This window comes from Microcaecilia unicolor, chromosome 3, assembly GCF_901765095.1.
Source record: "Microcaecilia unicolor chromosome 3, aMicUni1.1, whole genome shotgun sequence".
Classification (NCBI taxonomy): Eukaryota; Metazoa; Chordata; class Amphibia; order Gymnophiona; family Siphonopidae; genus Microcaecilia; species Microcaecilia unicolor.
This window is the reverse complement of record NC_044033.1, coordinates 80,325,578-80,348,323: the sequence shown is the minus strand read 5'-3', so window position 1 is coordinate 80,348,323 and position 22,746 is coordinate 80,325,578. Positions and strand designations below refer to the sequence as shown.

The 22,746-nt window shown below is 42.4% G+C and overlaps 1 protein-coding gene across 1 annotated transcript in view; it reads left to right on the top strand.

Annotated features, from left to right (window-relative positions):
• LOC115465558 (serine/threonine-protein kinase MRCK alpha-like) overlaps positions 1-22,746 on the top strand; it is an 806,479-nt gene that overhangs the window by 429,473 nt on the left and 354,260 nt on the right. The window contains 1 exon segment of the mRNA XM_030196108.1: positions 22,200-22,346. Within this exon segment, the coding sequence (XP_030051968.1) occupies positions 22,200-22,346 (147 nt within the window).

The window sequence follows — 22,746 nt, the reverse complement described above, 5'->3', positions numbered from 1 at the left end:
TTCTGCTGCAGATACATCGAAAAAATGTGGGGTTGCAATCTTGTTTCATTCTTCCCTTCAGGTTTCAGGTGTTGAAAACCAGGCGTGACCCTGCTGGTAGATATTTGCTTCTACACATATATTATTAAATAATTTAGCTTTTACCCTGGTCTCTGTTTATGCGCCCAGTGAATCACAGGGGGAATTTTTTGTCAGGCTTGGCAAAGTTGTCCAATCTGATCCCTATGGTAAACTGGTATTAGGGGGCAACTTTAATGCTTCTTTTGACCCAGCCTTGGATAGATCCGGTTGCAGTGTCGGGAATAGATGTCAAAAATTCAAAGCGCTGGTTGGCCTGGCCCGAGCTTCGGCTACATGTGATGTGTGGCGTCTACATCACCCAAAGGAACGGGATTATTCCTTTTATTCCCATTCTCATGATTCATACTCCCGCATTGATCATTTGCTATTTGATATCTCTTTGATTCAGGGGGGTTGTCTTTCAGGTATTGGCTCCATAACCATCTCGGATCATGCTCGACCTGGGTCCAGCTTTCATCCTTTTGTGAGGAAGATAAAGATAGTAGGTGGACCTGAAACACTTCTTTGTTGAAGGAGGATAAGCTTTTAGCTAACTATAGAACACTCTTGAGGGAGTATCTTGACACAAATTTGAACTCTAGTCCTTCCCTGGGGATTGTTTGGGATGCCTTTAAAGGCTGTAGCAAGGGTTTTTTTCTTAAAACAGGCAAGCATTTGGGCTCAGGCCAGGCGAAAGGAAGTTAGACTACATCTCACAATTGTCCCACTTGGAGGATCTTCACAAGTCTTCTCATTCGATCTCTTCTTTGAGGCACATCCAAGCTCTCTGGTTAAGATTAGATAATATCTACTAGGTCCAATTGCATTTAATCTGGGGTTAACAACAGCAACTTCAGTATTTTAATCATAATAAGCCGGGGGGGTCGTTCATTGGCCCTTAAATTGAGGCAGCAAAGATTTGACCATACTATTCTTGGGATTGGAGAAGGAAAGAATACAGTGCTAAGTCTTGATTAGTCAGCGTTTCCAATCCTTTTATCAGTCTTTATACTCGGCTGACTCTACGATCCACCTGGATGCTATTGAGGCCTTTTTATCATCTCAAGACCTTCCTTCATTGACAGAGGAGTAGCTTTGTTCTTTAGATGGCCCAATCCAAATGGATGAAGTTGTAAAAGTTATTAAGAATCTGCCCACAGGGAAGGCTCCTGGCCTGGATGGCTTACCGAATGACTTTTACAGGACTTTTAGGGGGGAACTTGCCCCCCTGCTAGTCGAGATTCTTAATGTTCGGAAGTGGGGAGGCAGTGATTCGAAGCCAGATAAGGATAGGATGGAGTGTGCCTCTTATCGCCCTATCTCCATTCTTAATTCTGATATTTAAAATTATAGCTAAGGTCCTAGCTAATTAACTAGCGAAAGTTCTTCCTGACTTAATACATCCTGATCAAGTTGAGTTTGTTCCCCAAAGACAAGCTAAAGATAATGTTCGCCGTATGGTTAATTTGCTGCATGTAGCTACAAAGTTTTAAACCCCTTTGTGTCTTCTGGGATTAGATGCCAAGACGGCATTTGACCGTGCTCATTGGCCTTTTATGCTTAGTGTTATGGAGCAATTTGGATTCAGGTCGGGATTTAGGGATTGGACTCAAGCCCTCTATAATTCTCCTACAGCGTAGTGTGCGAGTTAATGGTGGAAATTCTCTACTTTCCCTTTGTCTAGGGGGACACGTCAAGGATGTCCTCTCTCGCCAATGCTATTTGGTTATGGAGCCCCTTGCTATTGCTATACACTCTAATCCTAATGTCTCGGGCATTAAGGTAGGTGGTCAGGAATATAAATTAGCAATATTTGCTGATGATACCCTCTCTCTTTAACCAAACCGTTACTCTCCATGCCTAACTTAATTAAGCTTTTAGCGGATTTTGTTTTTTTGTTACATTTGTACCCCGCGCTTTCCCACTCATGGCAGGCTCAATGCGGCTTACATGGGGCAATGGAGGGTTAAGTGACTTGCCCAGAGTCACAAGGAGCTGCCTGTGCCTGAAGTGGGAATCGAACTCAGTTCCTCAGTTCCCAGGACCAAAGTCCACCATCCTAACCACTCCTCCACTCCTCCTCCTGATTATTCCTTTGTTTTGGGTTTAAGCTCAATATGACTAAATCGGAAGCTATGGCTATTGGTATTTCTAGCCTGATCTACAATCTTTACAACAAGCCTTCTCTTTTCAGTGAGTGACCCAAAGTAATCAAGTATTTGGGGATTCATCTTACCAAGAATTTCTCTGATTTATTTTCAGCTAATTACCCTCCCCTCTTGCGGGAACTATACAAAGATCTGGAAGCTTGGGGTTCCATTGATTTATCTTGGTTTGGGCGGATTGCTACTCTGAAAATGAACGTGTTGCCACATTTGATGTATCTCTTCCAGGTTCTCCCTCTTCGTTTGTCTCGTAATTTTTTCTCAGGTATCCAAGATCGCCCCCTTCACTTTATTTGGTCCAACAAACGGCCATGTCTCGCTAGAACATTGCTGTATCAGGATCAGAAAAGAGTGGTTTGGGCGTTCCGAACGTGCATTGGTATTACAAAGCTGCTCGGGCTGCTCTTGAATGGTTTCATAGAGCCCTCAGAAGTTGTGGATTGGGTTGGAGCAGGACTCGATAGGCTCATGCCCTCTACGTTCATTAATGTGGCTTCCTCAGAAATATCGTTCACTGGGTAAGGATGTTTGCCCCTCGATTTTGTCAACTTTTTACTATTGGGATAGTTTATTTGCCAAGCCTGATTTAGTTCTCTCCAAACTTTCACCAATTACAAATAACCCACTTTTTCCACCTGGTCTTGAACCAGGGCCTTTCTCGAGTTGGTTTTCTGCAGGTCTAGAGACCTGGGGCCAGTTTTTTGATGAAGAGGCCTTTATTCCATTCAATACTTTGGTTGAACATGCAGTTTCTTCCAAGGACATTTTTGCTTATACTCAAGTGAAACATTTTCTTTCTGCCACTGAAATAAAGGCCAAGGTAATTCGAGAGGACTCTTTTTTTGGAAGATTTGTGTGAGGATTCTAAAGGGACGAGGGGTCTTATCACTTGCTTGTATACTTATCAGCGAAGACAAGTGCAACCTCCTGTTGAGCATCGATTACGCTGGCACTGGGAACTGGGCTTGACATTAGGTGGTGATGATTGGAATTTTATGGAAAACACTTTATTGAGGATTTCCATCTCTGTTCTTTTTAAGGAAAATGCTGTAAAAGTTTTATATAGGTGGTACTTGACTCCAGCGCGCCTTCACCACATGTTTCCGAAGGTATCACCATTGTGTTAGAGGGAGTGTGGGCAGTAGGATACCATGGGTCATCTCTGCTGGTCATGTGCTAAGGCTCAGGCTTTCTGGAAAGCAGTTCTACACAGACTGCAGGGCTGGCTCTCTAAGCCTAAAAAGTGGTCACCTGAACTTTTTCTTTTTCCTAAAAACCTCCAGGCCTTACTAAATCCCAGGCCTTATTAGTTCTCCATGCTATGTCAGTCGCTAGGGTCACTGGCTGCTCAGTGGAAATCTCCTCATGTTCCTTCTTTGGTAAAATGGTTAAATAAGCTGTGGTACATCTGTGAAATGGAGAGGATTTGGGCCATACGTCGCAAAACTTTGTCCAAGTGGAAAGCTATTTGGGAACCTTTTGTGTCGCATTGTTCGTGTTGAGTGCTTGAGGTGGAAGGTTCAATGAAGAACTGAAAAAACTAAAAACACAATCTAGGAAACTGGAACGTGCATGGAAAAAAATTAAAAAACAAACACACACTCAACGCATGGCAACAACTACAAAGAAATACAAATATGCAATAAGACAGACCAAAAGGTCGTACTACAAAACTAAAATTGGGCCAGACTACAAAAACATGAAGAAAACTATACAACCTCATGAGCAAACTTCTAGACACAACACCGATCACCACAACCAACACTGACATCCCATCTGCAGACAACCTTGCTGAATATTTCAATGAAAAAATCTTAAACCTATGCAAAACTGTACCTCAGAATAACTTGGACATAGAAAACTTTATTAGTGTTCTAGAACCAACCCCTGGTGAACACCCTGCTGACCAAATAGGATCAAATTTTGATCTCAACACCGACACAGTTACTCAGGCGATAAAAAAAAATACTCCAACAGCCACTGTCAACTGGACGCTTGCCCCAGCTACCTAATACAATCTGCCCCCCACCGCTTCATAACAGATCTCACATCCCACTTAAAAGTCATGCTTCAGCAGGGTATCTACCCTAAAGAAAAAGGCAGCATCCTGCTCACCCCAATACCAAGACACCAAGAAAAAAAACAAATGACATTACCAACTACCGCCCAGTAGAATCTATCCCATTAGTAGTCAAACTAATGGAAGGACTGGTGACCAAACAACTCAACGACTACATAAACAAATTTACTATATTACATGAGTCACAATCAGGATTTCGACCCCTACACAGCACAGAAACAGTACTACTCACTCTCCTAACCAAATTCAAGCAGGAAATAGCACTAGGGAAGATCATTCTCCTCCTCCAATTTGACCTGTCAAGTGTGTTTGATATGATTAACCATAACATACTGCTAAGACTCTTGTAGGCTTATTTTCAAAGCACTTTGGGAGGCTAAGTTCCATAGGTTTCTATGGAACTTTGGGAGGCTAAGTGCTTTGAAAATGAGCCTCTTAGACTACTTCAGAATCAGTGGTGGCACTCTCAATTGGATCAAGGGTTTTCTAACCACAAGAACATATCAAGTGAAATCAAAAACAAACATATCGTCACCGTGGAAACCAGGCTGCGGAGTACCGCAAGGATCACCACTATCACCAATCCTTTTCAATCTCATGATGACTCCATTAGCCAAGACCTTATCCGATTTATCTACGCTGACAACGTAACATTATACATCCCCTACAAACATGACCTGGCAGAAATTACCAATGAAATCAAGCTCAGCTTAAATATCATGAACTCATGGGCAAATGCATTCCAACTAAAACTCAATACAGAAAAAACACACTGTCTCATCATCTCATCGCAATACAATACATACAAACCCACAAACATCAACACCCAAGGATACACCCTCCCAATCTCAGAAAGCCTGAAAATTCTCAGAGTAACAATCGGCTGTAACCTATCACTAGAGATCCAAGCGAAATCCACCATAAAGAAAATGTTTTTCTCAATGTGGAAACTCAAACGTGTGAAACCATTCTTCCCGAGAGAAATATTTCGTAACCTGATACAGTCAATGGTACTAAGCCACGCAGACTACTGCAATGGAATCTATGCGGGATGCAAAGATCAAATCATAAAGAAACTTCAGACTGCCCAAAGCACAGCAGCCAGGCTTATATTTGGAAAAACGTGTTTTGACAGCACCAAACCACTCAGAGAAAAACTGCATTGGCTACCAATCAAAGAACGTATCACTTTCAAAATCTGCACGACTGTTCACAAAATTATTTAAGGCGAGGCACCGGGATACATGACAGACCTCATAGGCTTGCCAACCAGAAGTACCACAAAATCTGCACGATCATACCTAAATCTCCACTACCCAAGCAACAAAGGACTCAAATACAAATCCACCTATGCATCCAGTTTTTCATACTTAAGCACAGAACTGTGGAACGCACTGCCAAAAGTAGTAAAAACTACGCTTGTCCACCTAAATTTCCAGAAAGCACTAAAGACAGAACTGTTCAAAAGAGCATACCCCACCGACCCAACATAAAATACCTGGACACCTGCGACACAATGTAACCAAAGACCGTAATGGACATTACCTGACTCTTCCTCCCCTCTCCCTATCTAAGTACCAACTGTACCTACCATATATGTACCTCATTCTACCACAATATTGCTTTGAATTAATCCAAACCATGTATTTGTGGCTAACGCTGTTAACGGTAATATGTAAGCCACATTGAGCCTGCAAAAAGGTGGGAAAATGTGGGGATACAAATGCAATAATAAGAGTAACTGACATGGTGAGCGGAATTTATGAGGAGGAGTGTAGGGAAAGAAGGGGTAATGAGGAGTTGTAGAATTCACTTGAAGGTACGAGAACTTGGAGGAGTGGCCTAGTGGTTAGGGTGGTGGACTTTGGTCCTGGGGAACTGAGGAACTGAGTTTGACTCCCACTTCAGGCACAGGCAGCTCCTTGTGACTGGGCAAGTCACTTAACCCTCCATTGCCCCATGTAAGCCGAATTGAGCCTGCCATGAGTGGGAAAGCGCGGGGTACAAATGTAACAAAAAAAAATAACAAAAAAAAAACTATATGCAGAAACATATAGGGTGTCAATGAAGTGTCTTGAGAAGAGGGGTTATATGAGTGTAGTGACACTGATGAAACATTAGTACAGGTGAGTTTTTATTAGATTAAAGGAGTGAGAAGATGGTTCAGTGAATATTTCTGCCAGAATTCTGCACCAAAAAATCAAGATTTTATGCACAAAATTTGCAAATTCTGCAAGTTTGTCATAATTTAAACAATATTACAGCCCCCCTCCCTGTCTACAGATACCATCTATATTTTTCTAACCCCTTTCCCTGCACCCACAGTAGCCATAGTTTTCTTCCAGCCCCCCTGCACCCACACACTGTCCATAGTTTTTTTTATTCTAGCTCCCTGCACCCACACATATCCATAGTTTCTTTTTTCTAACACCCCTCCACACACACACACCCATACATCAGCCGTAGTTTTTTTTCCAGCTCCCTCTGCACCCACACACCATCCTTAATTTTTTTCCCCAGCTCCGCACCCACACATAATATCTACCTGCACTCACTAGTAAGCTACAATAAGGAGGAGCTGCAGTGGGAGTACCTCTTCAGGGCAGGAAAGAACCTCCTTTTGCCCCTACTGCAGCTGCTCTGGGCCACTACCGCCACTTCTTCCAATGGCTACTGATATTTCCTGTCAGCGAGATTACCGCTTGAAGTCTCAGTGGCCATTTTGAAGAAGCAACGGTACCAACGAGCAGCTGCAGTGTGCAGGAAAAAGTGGGACTCTTTCCTGCCCACTGCAGGCCACTAGACCAGCTGGGGTGTTAAAGTAGACCCAGGGAGGACCCACCAAGACTTGGGTGAGGGTGGGTCAGTCCGCCAGCCATTGTTCCCCACAATAGATTCTGCAAGAAAAATGGCAAATCTTGTGCAGCTGGGGAATTTTGTGGAAATTCTGCACTGTGCAGTTGCACAAAGTTGTGGCAGGAGTAAGTGAGAGACTTGTGAAGAGCAAACTACAGTATCCTAAATGGGAGGTGATAAGAGTATGGATAAGGGTTTTGGTAGTGTGTTCAGAAAAGAAAGGATTATGATATAGAAAAAGAAATAACAGGGTCTAACAGTATATTAAATATGTTCAGAGGAGAGTAAAAAATGATCATGGGGTTATGAGATGGGGGAACTGGGAGGAGGACAGTTTTATCCATAGATACAGAGAAAGGAGGAAGGTAGGAATTGAGTTTGACAAAAGATGAGCCCTGGCTTAGCCATGTTAAGTTTCAAAATGGTAGTAGGACATCCAGATGGTAATGGAGTGGAGGAGTAACCTAATGGTTAGTGCAGTGGCCTGTGAACCTAGGGAACTGGGTTTGATTCCCACAGCAGCTGCCTGTTACTTTGGGCAAAAATAAGTACCTGTATATAATATATAAATTGCTTTGATTGAAACCACAGAAAGGCAGTATATCAAGTCCCCATCCACTTTCCGTTCCCGTTCCTTAAGGTTAAATAAGCAGGCTGAGGTTAAGCACAGGAATCCTGATAAAAATTTCTGGTGTAGGGAAGTAGATCGGGGAATCATCAGCATAAAGATGGTTTGGAAAGCTATGGCAAAAGTTCCGAGCACTACAGGAAACTAAAGAGAGAGAAGAGATCCCAAGACAGAGGCTTGTGGTACACCAGTTGATAGGGGGATAGCAGTGAAGAATGGTCCACCTGTTCAAATATTAAAAGAGTGGTGGGAGAAATAAGAAAAACAAGACAAAAGCCCAAAATTCAAGTAAGAATAGAGTATCAAGGAGCTGACGGTGACCAACAGTATCGAAAGCACTGGCTAGGTCAAGAAGGATGAGAATCAAGTAAAGGCCCTTAGACTTGGTGAGGAATAGGCTACTAGATAAGTTTTCAAGGGCTGGTTCTGTAGAACATAGAGGATGAAAGCCAAATCCTTGCTCAAAGCCCACCTCTTCAATGTTGCTTTCGGCACCTAACCTTTATACCCTTCAGGAAATCTAGACTGCCCCAATCTGACTGCCCCTACTTGACTGACTGTTCACTTGTCCTTTAGATTGTAAGCTCTTTGAGCAGGGACTGTCCTTCTATGTTAAATTGTACAGCGCTGCGTAACCCTAGTAGCGCTTTAGAAATGTCAAGTAGTAGTAGTAGTGGATCAAGAATGACTGGTGATGAACAAAATAAACAAGATGTGAGGAGGAAGTTTGGACAATAGCTTGAGGGCAAGTGGTGTCTAGTGAAGGTTTTTTTGAGGAGTGGTGTCACCAGAGGATGTATGAAGGCATTAGGAATAGTTGCATTGATAGACTGAGCATATGGCAAGGAATGACAGCAGAAGAGATATTGCTGAGTACCTGGAGGAAATAGGTTAAGAGAAGAAGGTAGTGAGTTTGAAGGAGGAGGAAAATGCACAGTTTCTTGATCATTGATTTTTAGTAAAGGAAGAAAGGGTGACGGGTCAAAGGAAGGGTATGAGAATGGGGTAAGGGGAAATGGAGGTGATCTGGTAGATGACTTACAATTAACCTTGTCATGAAAGTAGTTAGACATAATCTGGCAGAAAATAAAGGGATTGTTTTTCGGAATGTAGAAGCATTTTGAGGAGGGAGTTGAGTATAACAAAGAGATATTGAGGGCAAGAGAGCTTGAGATGGATATAGTGGTCTTGCTTAGCAAGTGCAATAGCAGACTGGAAGGAGGACAGCATAAATTTTAAATGCATGAAGTCAGCATGGGCATGTAATTTTAGCCAGAAGCCCACAAGAATGCAGGGAGTGAAATCTGGAGGTCAGCCAAGGCTGGGGTTTGGTATGCCTTCCAGGAGCAAGAATATCCAAAGCAGATGAGACTGCCTCATCAAGACAGACTCTTATTAGAGTTGTCATTTATTGTGCTCCCCCCCCCCCCCCCAATAAATCCCCCTCTTTTCTCACCAACTTGGACTTATGACTTTTTTTCTTTCTTGAACTGTCCTTCCTTCATTCTGCAAGACTTTAATTTCTATGCTGATGATCCCTCTGGCTCTTACATTCAATGCTCCTTGCTTTTAACCTCTTCATTTGACCTCCAACTATGCTCTACTATTCCTACTTCACCAGAATGGCCACTGTCTCAATCTAGACTTTCTTTCAAACTGCTCTCTCAAACTTCTTCACCTCAGTTCTTCCTCTCTGGCCATCATCTAGTTTTAATTCTTAACCACCCTCTACCACCATCTCATCCAATCACCAACACCACATTTAGAAATTTCCATGCAATTGACCTTTGTGTTTTCTCCATCACTATTTCATTTCTCCTCTCATCTACTATGTTATTATAGTAGATGAGAGGAGAAATGAAATAGTGATGGAGAAAACACAAAGGTCAATTGCATGGAAATTTCTAAATGTGGTGTTGGTGATTGGATGAGATGGTGGTAGAGGGTGGTTAAGAATTAAAACTAGATGATGGCCAGAGAGGAAGAACTGAGGTGAAGAAGTTTGAGAGAGCAGTTTGAAAGAAAGTCTAGATTGAGACAGTGGCCATTCTGGTGAAGTAGGAATAGTAGAGCATAGTTGGAGGTCAAATGAAGAGGTTAAAAGCAAGGAGCATTGAATGTAAGAGCCAGAGGGATCATCAGCATAGAAATTAAAGTCTTGCAGAATGAAGGAAGGACAGTTCAAGAAAGAAAAAAAGTCATAAGTCCAAGTTGGTGAGAAAAGAGGGGGATTTATTGGGGGGGGGGGGGGGGGAGCACAATAAATGACAACTACCCAGAGAAGTAATAAAGTGAATAGATGAATGGAATGGACCTCAGAAGAAGAAATGGAGTGAGACTGGATTGGAAGAAAGATCTGAAACCTTCAGGAAGGGAAAAGTAGCAGTCGCAACACCATCACCACAACCAGCTGGGCAAGGTGTATTTGAGGAAAGGTCATTTCAATGACCGAGAGCAGTAACTGAAGCAGAGCCTTTGGAGTAAGCCAAGTCTCAGTTAAATCAAGAAGTATAGAGTATGAGAGAGAAAGAGGTCATGAATGTAGGTTATTTCATTGGAAATAGTACATATTCCTCAGGAAGCATGAAAAAGGGAGAGAGAAGAAGGACAATGGAGAGTGATAGGAATAATAGTGGAGGTGGTATGGTTTGATGTGCATAAATGGGGTAAGAGTTGCCTTGGAGGCCAAGATTGGGATTGAGGAAGGAGGAACACCAAATATGGAGAAAGGAAGGGAAAGTGAGATGCTCTCAGAAAATGGGAGGTGATTGAATGAAAGGAAGACAATGTTGAAGCTTAAAAGCAGAGAACAGGGTAGAAGGAAAAAAATGGTTAGTGAAGTGAAAATTGAGAAGAGTGAGTAGTGTATTCTTGAGTTTTTTAGTTGTTGGAAGTGGGGAATAAAGCTGGGGAGAGTTAGTGTCGGGAAAAGAAAGTGTAGCAGAGCTATAAGAATTAGAATAGAAAATAGAAACCAGAGGTGATGGTTCACAGGGTATTAGCAGTGGAAGGCCAAATAGGTTGTGATAGATCTGGGAGTTACCAAGGAAGAAGCTGGGAGGAGAACGCAGATTGCTGAATGGAGTAAGGGTGTCAACAGAGGAGTTCAAAGTGGGTCCTGGTGGACCAGGGAGTCACTAAGGAGCAAGCTGGGAGGAATATTCAGTTGACCTCTAACCTCTTTGTCAGCATTAGCCTAACTGAAGTTTTAGGGCCTACTCTGTGTCGGCCAAAGACCTCTGGGAGAGCAGCTCTGACATTCCCCCATCCCTTCCTAGTCTAATCCCTGGGAATGTCAGTGAAAGACAGGATGTCTCCTAACAACTGTGCTTCCGAGTAATAAAACAGACCAGACCCGATGCTCAGGAAAAACAATAGAAATAAACCACTGTCTCCACAAACTGTGCCTTCACAGGAATCCACACCTCCTTTGTAAAACGAACCAAATTATAGCACAGGCCGATGCGTGGGAAAACAGTTCAGTTATTTAAACTCAGGGATGGAAGCAGACATCAGGCAGGCCCTGAGACCCACAAAAGCAGTGCTGTGTTATCTTTGTACCCTAAGTGCTGTATATATTTCTAGATAAAATACCTTTTGCTAAGCCGCACTTGTGTGTTGTATTATTGTGCTACCAAACCCACTGCCCCTAAGAAGTGGACTTGGGACCAAAAGAAAGGAACTCAGAGCCAGGCCAAAGCTGATGTCTGACCTCTGGGGCCATAACAAACACTCTTCAGCACTGATTTCAAAAGTCTAGCAATAGTGGCTGAGGAGTGAGGGCAGATAGAAGAGTGCCAAAATGGCAGGGGAGAGATACCGGGGTCTAGGGTGGGATGAAGATAGGAGGAGTCTAGGAGAAGGGAAAGAGGCTGGGCAGATAGAAGGAAAAGTAAGAGAGTTAGGAGGAGAGGAGAAAGGGAAGAGGCTATGTGGAAGGAGATGGGGGGGAAGAGGAGACTTGAAATAGGGTGGAGGAGACAAGGGAGAGGAGGAGGAGGAGACTAGGGAGGCAAGGAATGGGGAAGAACGGAGTAGAAAGTGGAAAGGAGAAAATGTACACAATATACATCTGTTACAGTGACATATTCCACATGCAGTAGCACTTCTTCTCACATGTGTGTGTGTAAACACCCCTTCCCGTGCACTCCGCTCCATGGATAAATCCTTCTTATCTGTTCCCTTCTCCACTACTGCCAACTCCAGACTTCGCGCCTTCTGTCTCGCTGCACCCTACACCTGGAAAAAACTTCCTGAGCCCCTACGTCTTGCCCCATCCTTGGCCACCTTTAAATCTAGACTGAAAGCCCACCTCTTTAACATTGCTTTTGACTCGTAACCACTTGTAACCACTCGCCTCCACCTACCCTCCTCTCTTCCTTCCCGTTCACATTAATTGATTTGATTTGTTTACTTTAATTTTTTTTTTGTCTATTAGATTGTAAGCTCTTTGAGCAGGGAATGTCTTTCTTCTATGTTTGTGCAGCGCTGCGTATGCCTTGTAGCGCTATAGAAATGCTAAATAGTAGTAGTAGTAATATACAACAGCCCTACACCATGTCACCTCCTTACCCTCCACCCTCACCCCTGTTAGTGAAAGCTCTGAGAGGAGATCAGAGCACTAGCCCTACACCATGTCACCTCCTTACCCTCCAACCCCACCTTCACCCCGTCAATGAAAGCTATGAAAGGAGATCAGAGCACTGAAGAAACAAGTATAGAGAGAAGCATTCCCAACATATGCACATGTACACCCCTAATCTCCCTCATACACCCATACGTATTCACCACCACAGTAGACACACCTTGCATCATCTGTCCTGTATCACTATCCTCACCCCTCTCCATCTTGGATAAATTATTAGTCACCACACCGGTTACCACAACCAGCACAGACACCCCATCAGCAGACGACCTTGCCAAATACTTCAACGAGAAAATTACGATCAACGTTACCACTCAACACCACCGACCACGAAAAATTCATGGACTGCCTGGACCCAATTCCTGACGAATACCCAGCAGATCGTACGTGGACAAACTTTGATATTTTAACCGATGAATCCATCACTCAAGCTATCAACAAATTCGCCAAATCCCACTGCAAACTGGATATTTGTCGTAACAACTTAATAAAATTCGCCCACCCCCCAGCGCTTCATAACTGACCTCATGTCGCATCTGAACTACATTCCCCAAGGACAAAGGAAACATACTACTCACCCCCTATACCCAAAGATTTAAAGAAAAAATTAAATGACACAACCAACTACCGCCCAGTAGCTTCCATACCTCTGGTAGTCAAACTGATGGAAAGTATGGTAACAAAACAACTTACCGATTATTTAAAGAAATTCACAATACTACATGAATCTCAGTCAGGATTTCGATCCAACCACAGTACTGAAACAGTGCTAGTCACTCTCCTAGCCAAATTCAAACAAACAATTGCATCCGGAAATAATGTGCTGCTCCTACAGTTTGACATGTCCAGCACGTTCGACATGGTCAGTCACCAAATACTATTGAATATCCTAGAGTACTTCGGGATTGGAGGAAATGTACTCAGCTGGTTTAACGGCTTCCTAACCGCAAGAACATACCAAGTGACATCAAATTCAAAAACATCACCATGGAAACCAGAATGCGGAGTACCTCAAGGATCACCGCTTTCGCCAACCCTTTTCAACTTAATGATGACACCATTAGCTAAGATGCTAGCCAACCAAGGACTTAACCCGTACATCTATGCAGACGATGTCATGATTTACATCCCGTTCAAACACGATCTAACCGAAATCACAAATGAAATCAAACACAGTCTCCAAATAATGAACTCATGGGCGGACGCATTCCAACTAAAGTTAAAGGCAGAAAAGATACAGTGTCTTATTCTTTCCTCACAATACAACACGAAGAAACCCACCACCATAAACACCTCAGACTACACCCTTCAAATCTCGGACAGTCTGAAAATTCTTGGAGTCACAATTGACCGTAATCTTACACTCGAAAATCATGCGAAAAATACAGCAAAGAAAATGTTCTACTCAATGTGGAAACTAAAAAGAATCAAACCTTTCTTCCCAAGGGAAATATTCCGAAGCCTAGTACAATCAATGGTGCTAAGCCACCTAGACTACTGCAACGCCATTTATGCAGGATGCAAAGAACTAATCATTAAAAAACATCAAACTGCCCAAAATACAGCAGCAAGACTCATATTTGGAAAAATGAAATATGAAAGCGCCAAACCCCTAAGAGAAAAACTACACTGGCTCCCACTAAAAGAACGAATTGCGTTCAAAATCTGTACCCTGGTCCATAAAATTGTCCATGGTGAAGCCCCGATCTACATGTCAGACCTCATAGACCTGCCAACTAGGAACACAAACAGATCAGCACGGACATTCATGAATCTCCATTACCCCAGCTGTAAAGGACTTAAATATAAATCCACATATACATCCAGCTTCTCCTACATAGGCACGCAAATATGGAACGCACTACCGAAGGCCATAAAAACAATGCACGACCTAACAATCTTCCGAAAACTACTGAAAACTGACCTATTCAAGAAGGCATACCACAACGCTTCATCCTAACCACAGACTTTTCATGAACTAGACAAACCATACCCTACACCTGACTGATAACCGAAGGACTACTAATGAAAATCACGCAATACGCACTACCACTTTATTTCTCATGTCAGAAATGAACTTGCTGTAGTTGACTATCTAACTTATGTTATAATCTACTCTATCACTCAGGAACCTCTATGCAATACCATACTGTACTATACTTTACTATGTATGCACCTTAATGTAAAATCATTTGTAATTCTCTACCCGGAAATGGCGATCGCCATTACGGCATAATGTAAGCCACATTGAGCCTGCAAATTGGTGGGAAAATGCGGGATACAAATGCTACAAATAAAATAAAATCTTTCTACAAACACCCATGCATATTCATCTGCTCCACCTGTCCCTACCCCATCTCAACTCCTTCACAGACTAAACAACACTTAGATAAACATCCATGCCTGGCATAAGCCTCCCTTTCCTCCCCATACATATTCAGCTTTTCCCCACAGTCCACATGCCCATACCAAATGGTTCATGTACCACATATTTCATAAATATAACCTTAACACGTCCATCTATACAGAAAGAACTACTTTCATAACCTCAGACCATTCCCACATAAAAACCTAAATCTTCCACAAACACTTTATATGTTCCAATCACTTAACATAAATCTCATATACACCACACTCTGAGTCTGGAAATGCAAAAAGGAGAAATGCATCATTGTTACACTGTAAAGGTCCACTTCACAACTTTTTTTTTTAAATATCAAATATATTTTCCACCCAGTTCAACTCAGCCAATACAATGACAGTTCTCAGCCAGAGGCCATAAACCATGGATCACTCTGGTAGACGAATACTGTGGAGTGGACCTCACGTCTTGCTGCTAGTTGCCTCTGTTGAGAAATGGCTTAGATACTCTAACAGGTGCTCTGAACACTACCTTCAAAGCGTCCTTAGCTATGACCAGCTTGGGAATCAAGCCCATCTGCATGCTGGGCGGGCCTAACTGTTAAGCAAGATTAGGAAGCCACCCGTGGACAGCCAAAAGCAGCTGCAGTCAAAGCAAAACAATAAGTCCAGCAGCCACACAGTCTTATTGGTATGAACTTTAACCTACAAAACACATTTTAATACTTAAAAGCTTGCTGTCCAGTTATGCACTTTTACAGAATAATTGTAGAATGAATATCTAGGGCCTGGTATTCAACCTGTGGGCTATAAGACTCATATTTGGAAAAAATGAAATACGCAAGCGCCAAACCCCTATGAGAAAAACTACACTGGCTCCCACTCAACGCATTATGTTCAAAATCTGCACTCTGGTTCATAAAATCATTTACAGCTGTGGCACAGAAAAAAGTACTTGAATCTATCCCACTAAAGATTCTGTGGAGTGTATCTGTTCTAATTTTGAAAATACAACAAGGGAAAAGCCTCAGAATTCCCCAACTTCCAGTATGTGTGTGTGTGTGTGTGTGTGTGTGTGTGTGTGTATGTATATGTATATATATATATAATATGGCTTCACATTGAGGGCCATAGTGCTCTTCTAACATTGAAGGGGGTTCTCATCACAGACAGAAAAACCCTTGTGTTTCAAAAGGTAAAGGATACTAAAAGAATCCACAAAATCAAAAAAGGAGGGGATCCATATCAAAATAACTAATAATAACAAGTTGAACGTAACTTTTAAGCATGCAGGTGTCACGGTCGTGCCCTGGTTTCAGGCTCTCAGTCATCTCGTTCCCTGGTGGCCAGGCCTGATGGCTGCCTTGGATTGTCTGTGTGCTGTTTCCCGTTCCAGACTTCAGCCCAGTCCAGTCCGGATTTTCCGGCCTGCCAGACTTGCTTGTCTTGTTTGAGCCTGCACAGTATCTGTAGCTGCCTGGTGATTGCTGCAGCTGAATCTCAGCTGCTGCTGGGCTTATTAGCCATTTGGAAACTCCCTGCTTTGCCTTGCCTAAGGCCCTGGTTTGTTGGTGCTTGTTGCACTTCTGCCTAGCTTGGTTTTATTATAGTTCCTTGTCTGATGCTAGTTAGTCTATGTGTAGTTTAGCTTAGGGTTATTGTTTGTTTCCTAGACTTCTTCCTTGTCTGTCTTTTGTGTTTAGTTTCTGTTTGTCTGTGTTTCTTGTTCAGTAGCTGCTTGGCAGCTTTCAGTTCTATCTCGTGTTTGTCAGTGTTTGTTCCCTGCTTTAGTGGCTGCTTGCAGCTTCCAGTTCCTACCCTGTCCTGTAAGTCCTGTCGGCCGCCTGCAGCCAGGGGCTCAACTCCTGGGGAAGGGCGGCTAGTGCAGGTGAAGTGTTGCTGTTCCTATCTAAGTTCTGTCTTGTTCCTGGTGTGGGATGGTTTTGACTGCCACTGCTGCTCCTCGGAAGTGGCCCAAGGGCTCACTAACCTAGTTCCTGCTTGGGAAACGTAGCAGCAGGTATAGATAAAGAAGTGTCATGGGTTCCAAACACACCGACTCAGGCCTCAGTTTCGCAAAATATCGCTGTATCAAGGAGTGTATTTACCACAAATTTAGACACAGATCTGTTTCTTGCTTGTTAGTCCCCCTTAAATCTTCTTTTTTTGATTACTTGGTAGTATAGACCTCATAGACTTAACACCCAGGAACACTAAAAGATCAGCACGCACATTGCTGAACCTCCACTACCCCAGCTGCAAAGGACTAAAATATAAATTAACATATGCATCCAGCTTCTCCACTCGCCGTGAAAAAATTGCTCGACCTAACTAATTTTCGGAGATCACTGAAGACCAACCTGTTCAATAAGGCATACCACAATGATCCATCCTAAATACCAGACAACGAAACGCAAACCAGAACTAGATAAAACCTAACTCTCTATACTCGACTACCAAGATCTACTCTACCTCGAATGAACTTTAATGCAATACCTTTTTCTCTCTCATTCCGAATATGAACTCTTTACACTGGACTGTTTATTATCTCTGTCAGTCATGAACTTTAATGTAATACCACGTGTATCTCTCACTCCGAAAATGGCGATCGCCATGACGGAATAATGTAAGCCACATTGAGCCTGCAAATAGGTGGGAAAATGTGGGATACAAATACAATAAATAAATAAATAAAATTTAATATTCAGGTATGTTCACCAACCTGGAAGTTAACCAGCAACCGGCTGATATTCAGATCGGTGCCCAGTTACCTTGGCTCATAAAGTTAGGATAACTCATTTGGTGGCGTAACTTTATGCAGCTACTTAGCTGGTTAGTGAACTTAAAAGTGCCACTGATTGGCTAAGTTGACATTCTGCCCTAATTCCACCCTGACCCGGCCTGCCCTTTCTGGTTAGCAGACACATTCAGCAGTACTAACCGGCTAATTGCTTCTGAATATTGGCTGCTAGCTTTTTCAGCTGGGTTTAACCCTACAGTTGAATTATCAAAATCTTGGTGGGGTTGCTGAAGGGCTACAAAACTGAATTTTTTTTTTGAGGGGGGGGGGGGAAGGATGAGAAGCTGAGGGTTTGCCTCAGTCAGCCAATACTCTTGCTCTGGCTCTGTCTTCATTGCCCCTTCTTGATGTCTTTAACCAAATGCAATCTTAAGGTATATATTTTAAATATGCTTTAAAAATTATTTTGATTAGATATTTTGGAGCAAAATGGCTTCCAATTAGGATGCACAATGCAGATCTTCACTTTTACCTACTTTGAATCTTTCTTCTTTTCATTGTTTCCACTGGTTTGTAATGCTTAAGGGAAGGAGAAGCTTAAGAGATCCCACCCCTGAGTCTGGAGTCTCCTGTGTTGCAGCAGGCCATGATTATGGCATATATGGGGCACATCTATGTTAGGAGGGAGAAGAGCCCCAGCCTGGAGGACAAGGTCTCAATCAGCCCAAGGACTCCTGTAGACTGTGAGAGGGCAGGTGAAAGGGGATCCGGGAAGGCACAAAGAAAGGGGGTGCAGGCAGCCGGGGAACTCCAACAGGGCAGATTTCATGTGCACAACACCCACATTCAGAAAGCTGGTCTACCGGAGGCAGAGAGGTTGGCCGGGTTAAGGAAGAAGAGGAGGAACTACCAGTCCCAGAATCCTTCTCTTCCCCACCCGGCTGTGCAAGAGTTAGGGGAGGAGATAGAAGATTGGGAAATGGTCTCGGAGGAAGGTGATGAGGGCCAGCTGGAGAGTTTGGGGGCGGGGGAAGTTGGAGAGGAGGATAAAATGGAGGTTACTGAAGGACTAGAGGAGGAACAGATGGAGATTGGAGCCCTGGCTAAAACCCAAAAAGCTGCTGTAAGAGGGTGGCTGGCTGTGCCTTGGAGAGACTGGTGGAGGACCGGAGGAGAGAGGCTGAGGCACTGGGGGAAATCTCTACTAAAGAGGAAACAGGTGCAGCCTGTGGGAGAGAAAGAGAGCTGGGCTCAATTGAAACCCCAGCCTGAACCAGGTGGGAATAAAGCTGTGTAACTGTGCTGTAAAAAGGTGCAAGAAAGACTGTGTAAACTGTTTCATACTAAAAAGATCTGGGCTGCAACCTACCAAGCTATTGGGTTTTTCCCTCTGATAATGTACTGTTCCCTAAGTGAAGTAATCTGAGCTAAAGTGAAGTGAAGCTATATGGATTGTTTTTGAACCTGAGTTTGAAGTTATATGGACTGTTTTGAACCTGAATTTGACTGTGTTGAACCTGAATTGTGCTCTGGGCTGCTAGCCTAAACAACCTGGAGTGAAGGGTATTTTGTTGATTTGAAGCAAGAAAATAAAAGCTCTTACTTATAAACATTGGGCTTTGAATGTGCCTCTGTGAAAGGAACGGAGGGAGGAGGAAGTCCTGGGAGTTCGCAGGGCCTGGAGCCAAGGCTCAGAGGAGCCAGATTGCTGTGGAGTGAAGGCAACAGTCGTGTAGAGGAAGAGGCAGCTAAGCAGGGTCAAGCCTGGCTGGGTCCTGGATGGGCGACCCAGCTACAAGACTTTCCAGGACCACAGGGTTTGATGGAGTCTGGATCAGCTAGGGAGGGTGGAGGATCCCTTTCATCCATGGCAATGGCGGGGCAGCTAATGCCTAACCCTGTGTCTGGAATATCTTCAGCACTGACATTTTGGACTTATCACACCTCGAGGGACTTTATCTCAGGTCATTGGAGGCCAGCATTTTGATTGGTGACCATTCACATGGTTTGTTACCCCTTCAGAGAGATTCTTAAGCAATGGATAGTGATTCTTTTCCACCATTGATCCAACCCCAGAAGATCACACTGAAAATGATTTGAACAGCTTATCACTCCTAAGGTCTATGCTGCATTTTTACTGTATCCTTGTCTTATTCTGTCTCTATTAAATATTTGGTAGATCAGATGAGAGAGCAGGAGAGTAAGGTGAAAGATTTGGAGAGTACTGTTTCCCAAATTAAAGAAGCTCAGGCATAGTTTGCTCAAGATAGACTGTTAAGTCACAAGGTAGAAAATTTTGAGAACTCGGCCAGGAGTTTAAATATAAGACTTTTGAATTTTCCGGAAAAGGATGCTTTCTGGGATGCTGAAGTGCCATTCTGTTAATGTTTACAAGATAACTAGTGTGGCGCTGAGCAGCATGGTGGTATGGAAATATTTTTGGCCATCATTCATCTCTAGTTCCTGATGCAGAGAGATTGAAACTGCATGACCATATAGCTAGTATGACAGAGAGATTTTGATTGGCTGTCTACAAACTTGTCAGTTATCGGGGCTGCCAGAGTTTGAAACAAATTTGAGAAGTACTTTTCCTTCACATTGCACCACAGTGCTTGCTGGTGAATATGTAGAGAGGGGCTCTGCTGTGCTACAGAAGAGAAAACAAATTGTTACCTGAGCACAATGCACATAGCCTTTTTTCCACAAATGTTTTGAGGGTACTGATTGAAATCAGTAACTGTATACCTAATTTCAGCAAGTGTGCATGAGTTTTGCAAAGGTTTCTGAAGGTCCCTTCCTCACATCATATATTTTTCACATATATTTTGTTTTCTTATTTGTTTTATTTGCTGTATATACAAAGTGTGGTGGTGTTGGATACAAATCGTTTTGTGAGTGCATGTAGATATAATTTTGAAAAGCATCTAATCAACTAAATCATCAGAACACATTAGCTAAATTAGCTAAATTATATTTTACCAAATGATCACAAAATACTCTATAGTCCAGTACAATCTTGCAGCATTATGCTGCTGCCAAATTCTGTTAGATCTGATTAATACTAGCCGAACTTTAGGAATTGGCCATCCTGAATTGAAGTGAACCCAAGATTACTTTGTAGGGAAGGTGGCAGAAAAGGCAAAACAAGTTGGCAGTAGGATGAAAATTACAAAATAATGTTGGGTTTCTTAAGTCAAATCCTAATTAAAGATCGCTTCAATTCAGGAGGGATAGTTCCTGAAGTTAGTGAAGGTGGCAGAAAAGGCAGTTCTCACCAAACTTCTAACATTATGAAAGAAGACACATGTTTTTCATCCTAGGCAAACCAGTTTCCAGGAAGGCCTAGTACCGAAACTGCTTTAATTTCACTGTTAAATAATGCGGCCTGTTTTCTGAACTCTGGTAGGGACGTGGTGTTCATAAAACTGGATCTTACATTGGCCTTTGTATGTGGAAAAACCTTTGTAAAATTACCCCCCCAAAGTTTCTTTATATTCGTCAGTTGCTTTTCAGTAAACAAAAAGTAGTGGTTCACAATGGTTTGAAAGTCAGCTTTTATGCCGGTAACAGTTTTCCTTTTAATGCCCCCATATGTCTAATGCTGATTATGGATAAAACTTTAAAAAATACATTAAAATGAATGCTATCTAATTACATACTTGTATATATTATAGAAACTAAGTACCTCAGCTGGACAAAATTTCCTTTAATTTACTTGGGACTTGGTTAAAACTAACAAGTTTCTACACATGTAAGTGCAAAAATTAATGGCTATTTACCAACAGCACTAAATTTTATTTTTATTTCTTATCTCTAAACCTACCTATCAACTAGGCAGGTTATATTAAAAACATACATAATACAAAAGCATAAAACAGTGTGTGTGTGTATCTATCTATCTATCTATCTATCTATCTATCTATCTAGCTAGCTAGCTAGCTAGCTATCAAATTTGTGCCAGTTCTTTATAAACACAAGACAAGTAAACCTATCAAAACAAATATGTTTTTTAACTGTTTCTTAAATCTTAGATGTTATATTATAGTGGCATTTCTCTATACCAATTCATTAAGATTTTCTAGTGTCAGTTTACACTACCTAACCTTTTTTTTTTTTTTAAATTAACTACCTTGGCTGGTGGGGATTCCCAAGCCCCACTAGCCAATGACATCTGCAGCCCACGAACCACAGACAGAAACCCAATTTGGAGGTAGCGCTCTGAGCCACCAAAGCCACCACTCTGACATTCTCAGTTCATGCAAGAGAACTGAGCATGCCCATGGTGCCAGCATCAGTGCTGGCTGCCATGGTTTTCTGCTGGCAGTCAGTGGGCTGCAAATGTTTTTATCGGCGGGGCTTGGAGATCCCTTCCAGCTACTTGAATGGTGTACTGCTGGGTGGGCCTGAGGCAGAAATGAATGGATCAGACTCTCTCACGCCCCACCCATGACTATGCCCCTGGTATAAAAATTGAGCTGTTTTATTAATGCAGCACACAATTCTTTTAGAAAAATTTCATGAGCTAGCATGGATTGGAAAGTTCTTTAGCACAAATGTTTTCAGACATAGCGGAGAAAAGTATATGTGTACACAAAGGGGTCAGCATCATTGTACATTATTTACCATGTTTTCATATTTGTATGTAATATACCTCCCTTTTCTAGAATCTGGGCAGCTAGAACAGCAACTTGAGGAGGCCAATTCTACCAGACGAGAAGTTGAGGAAGTTTCCAGACAGATCAAATCTTTGGAAAAACAAATTAAAATGCTTAAACAGGAAAAGGATGACCTTAACAAGGTAAAACTATTTTGTACTGGAGACTGGTTGGAGAGTTCTAGATAAAATCCATTAATTCAGCAGTTAGTTGCTTTGACCTTCCTCTTCTATAGTGCAAAGGTTTACCATCCATATCTGCTTAGATTCTGATGTTTGACTTATTTAAAATTTGTACGCATGTATAGTCATAGCAGAAGTATAGCTCAAAGATTACAACATTGCTAGCAAACCATCAGATTTGCTAAATTTCCCTGTTTGATAGACTAAGAGAGTAAATTTAGTGCAGAACCTCATTTTTTCTGAATAAAACAAATGGAGATGAGGGAGCAGAAAATACATAAGCGGCATGCTGAATAAAACACACCATACTTAAAAGGCATTACAGGATGAATGAAACTTCTTACATTTGTATTAGATTTAGGGGTGGCCCAATC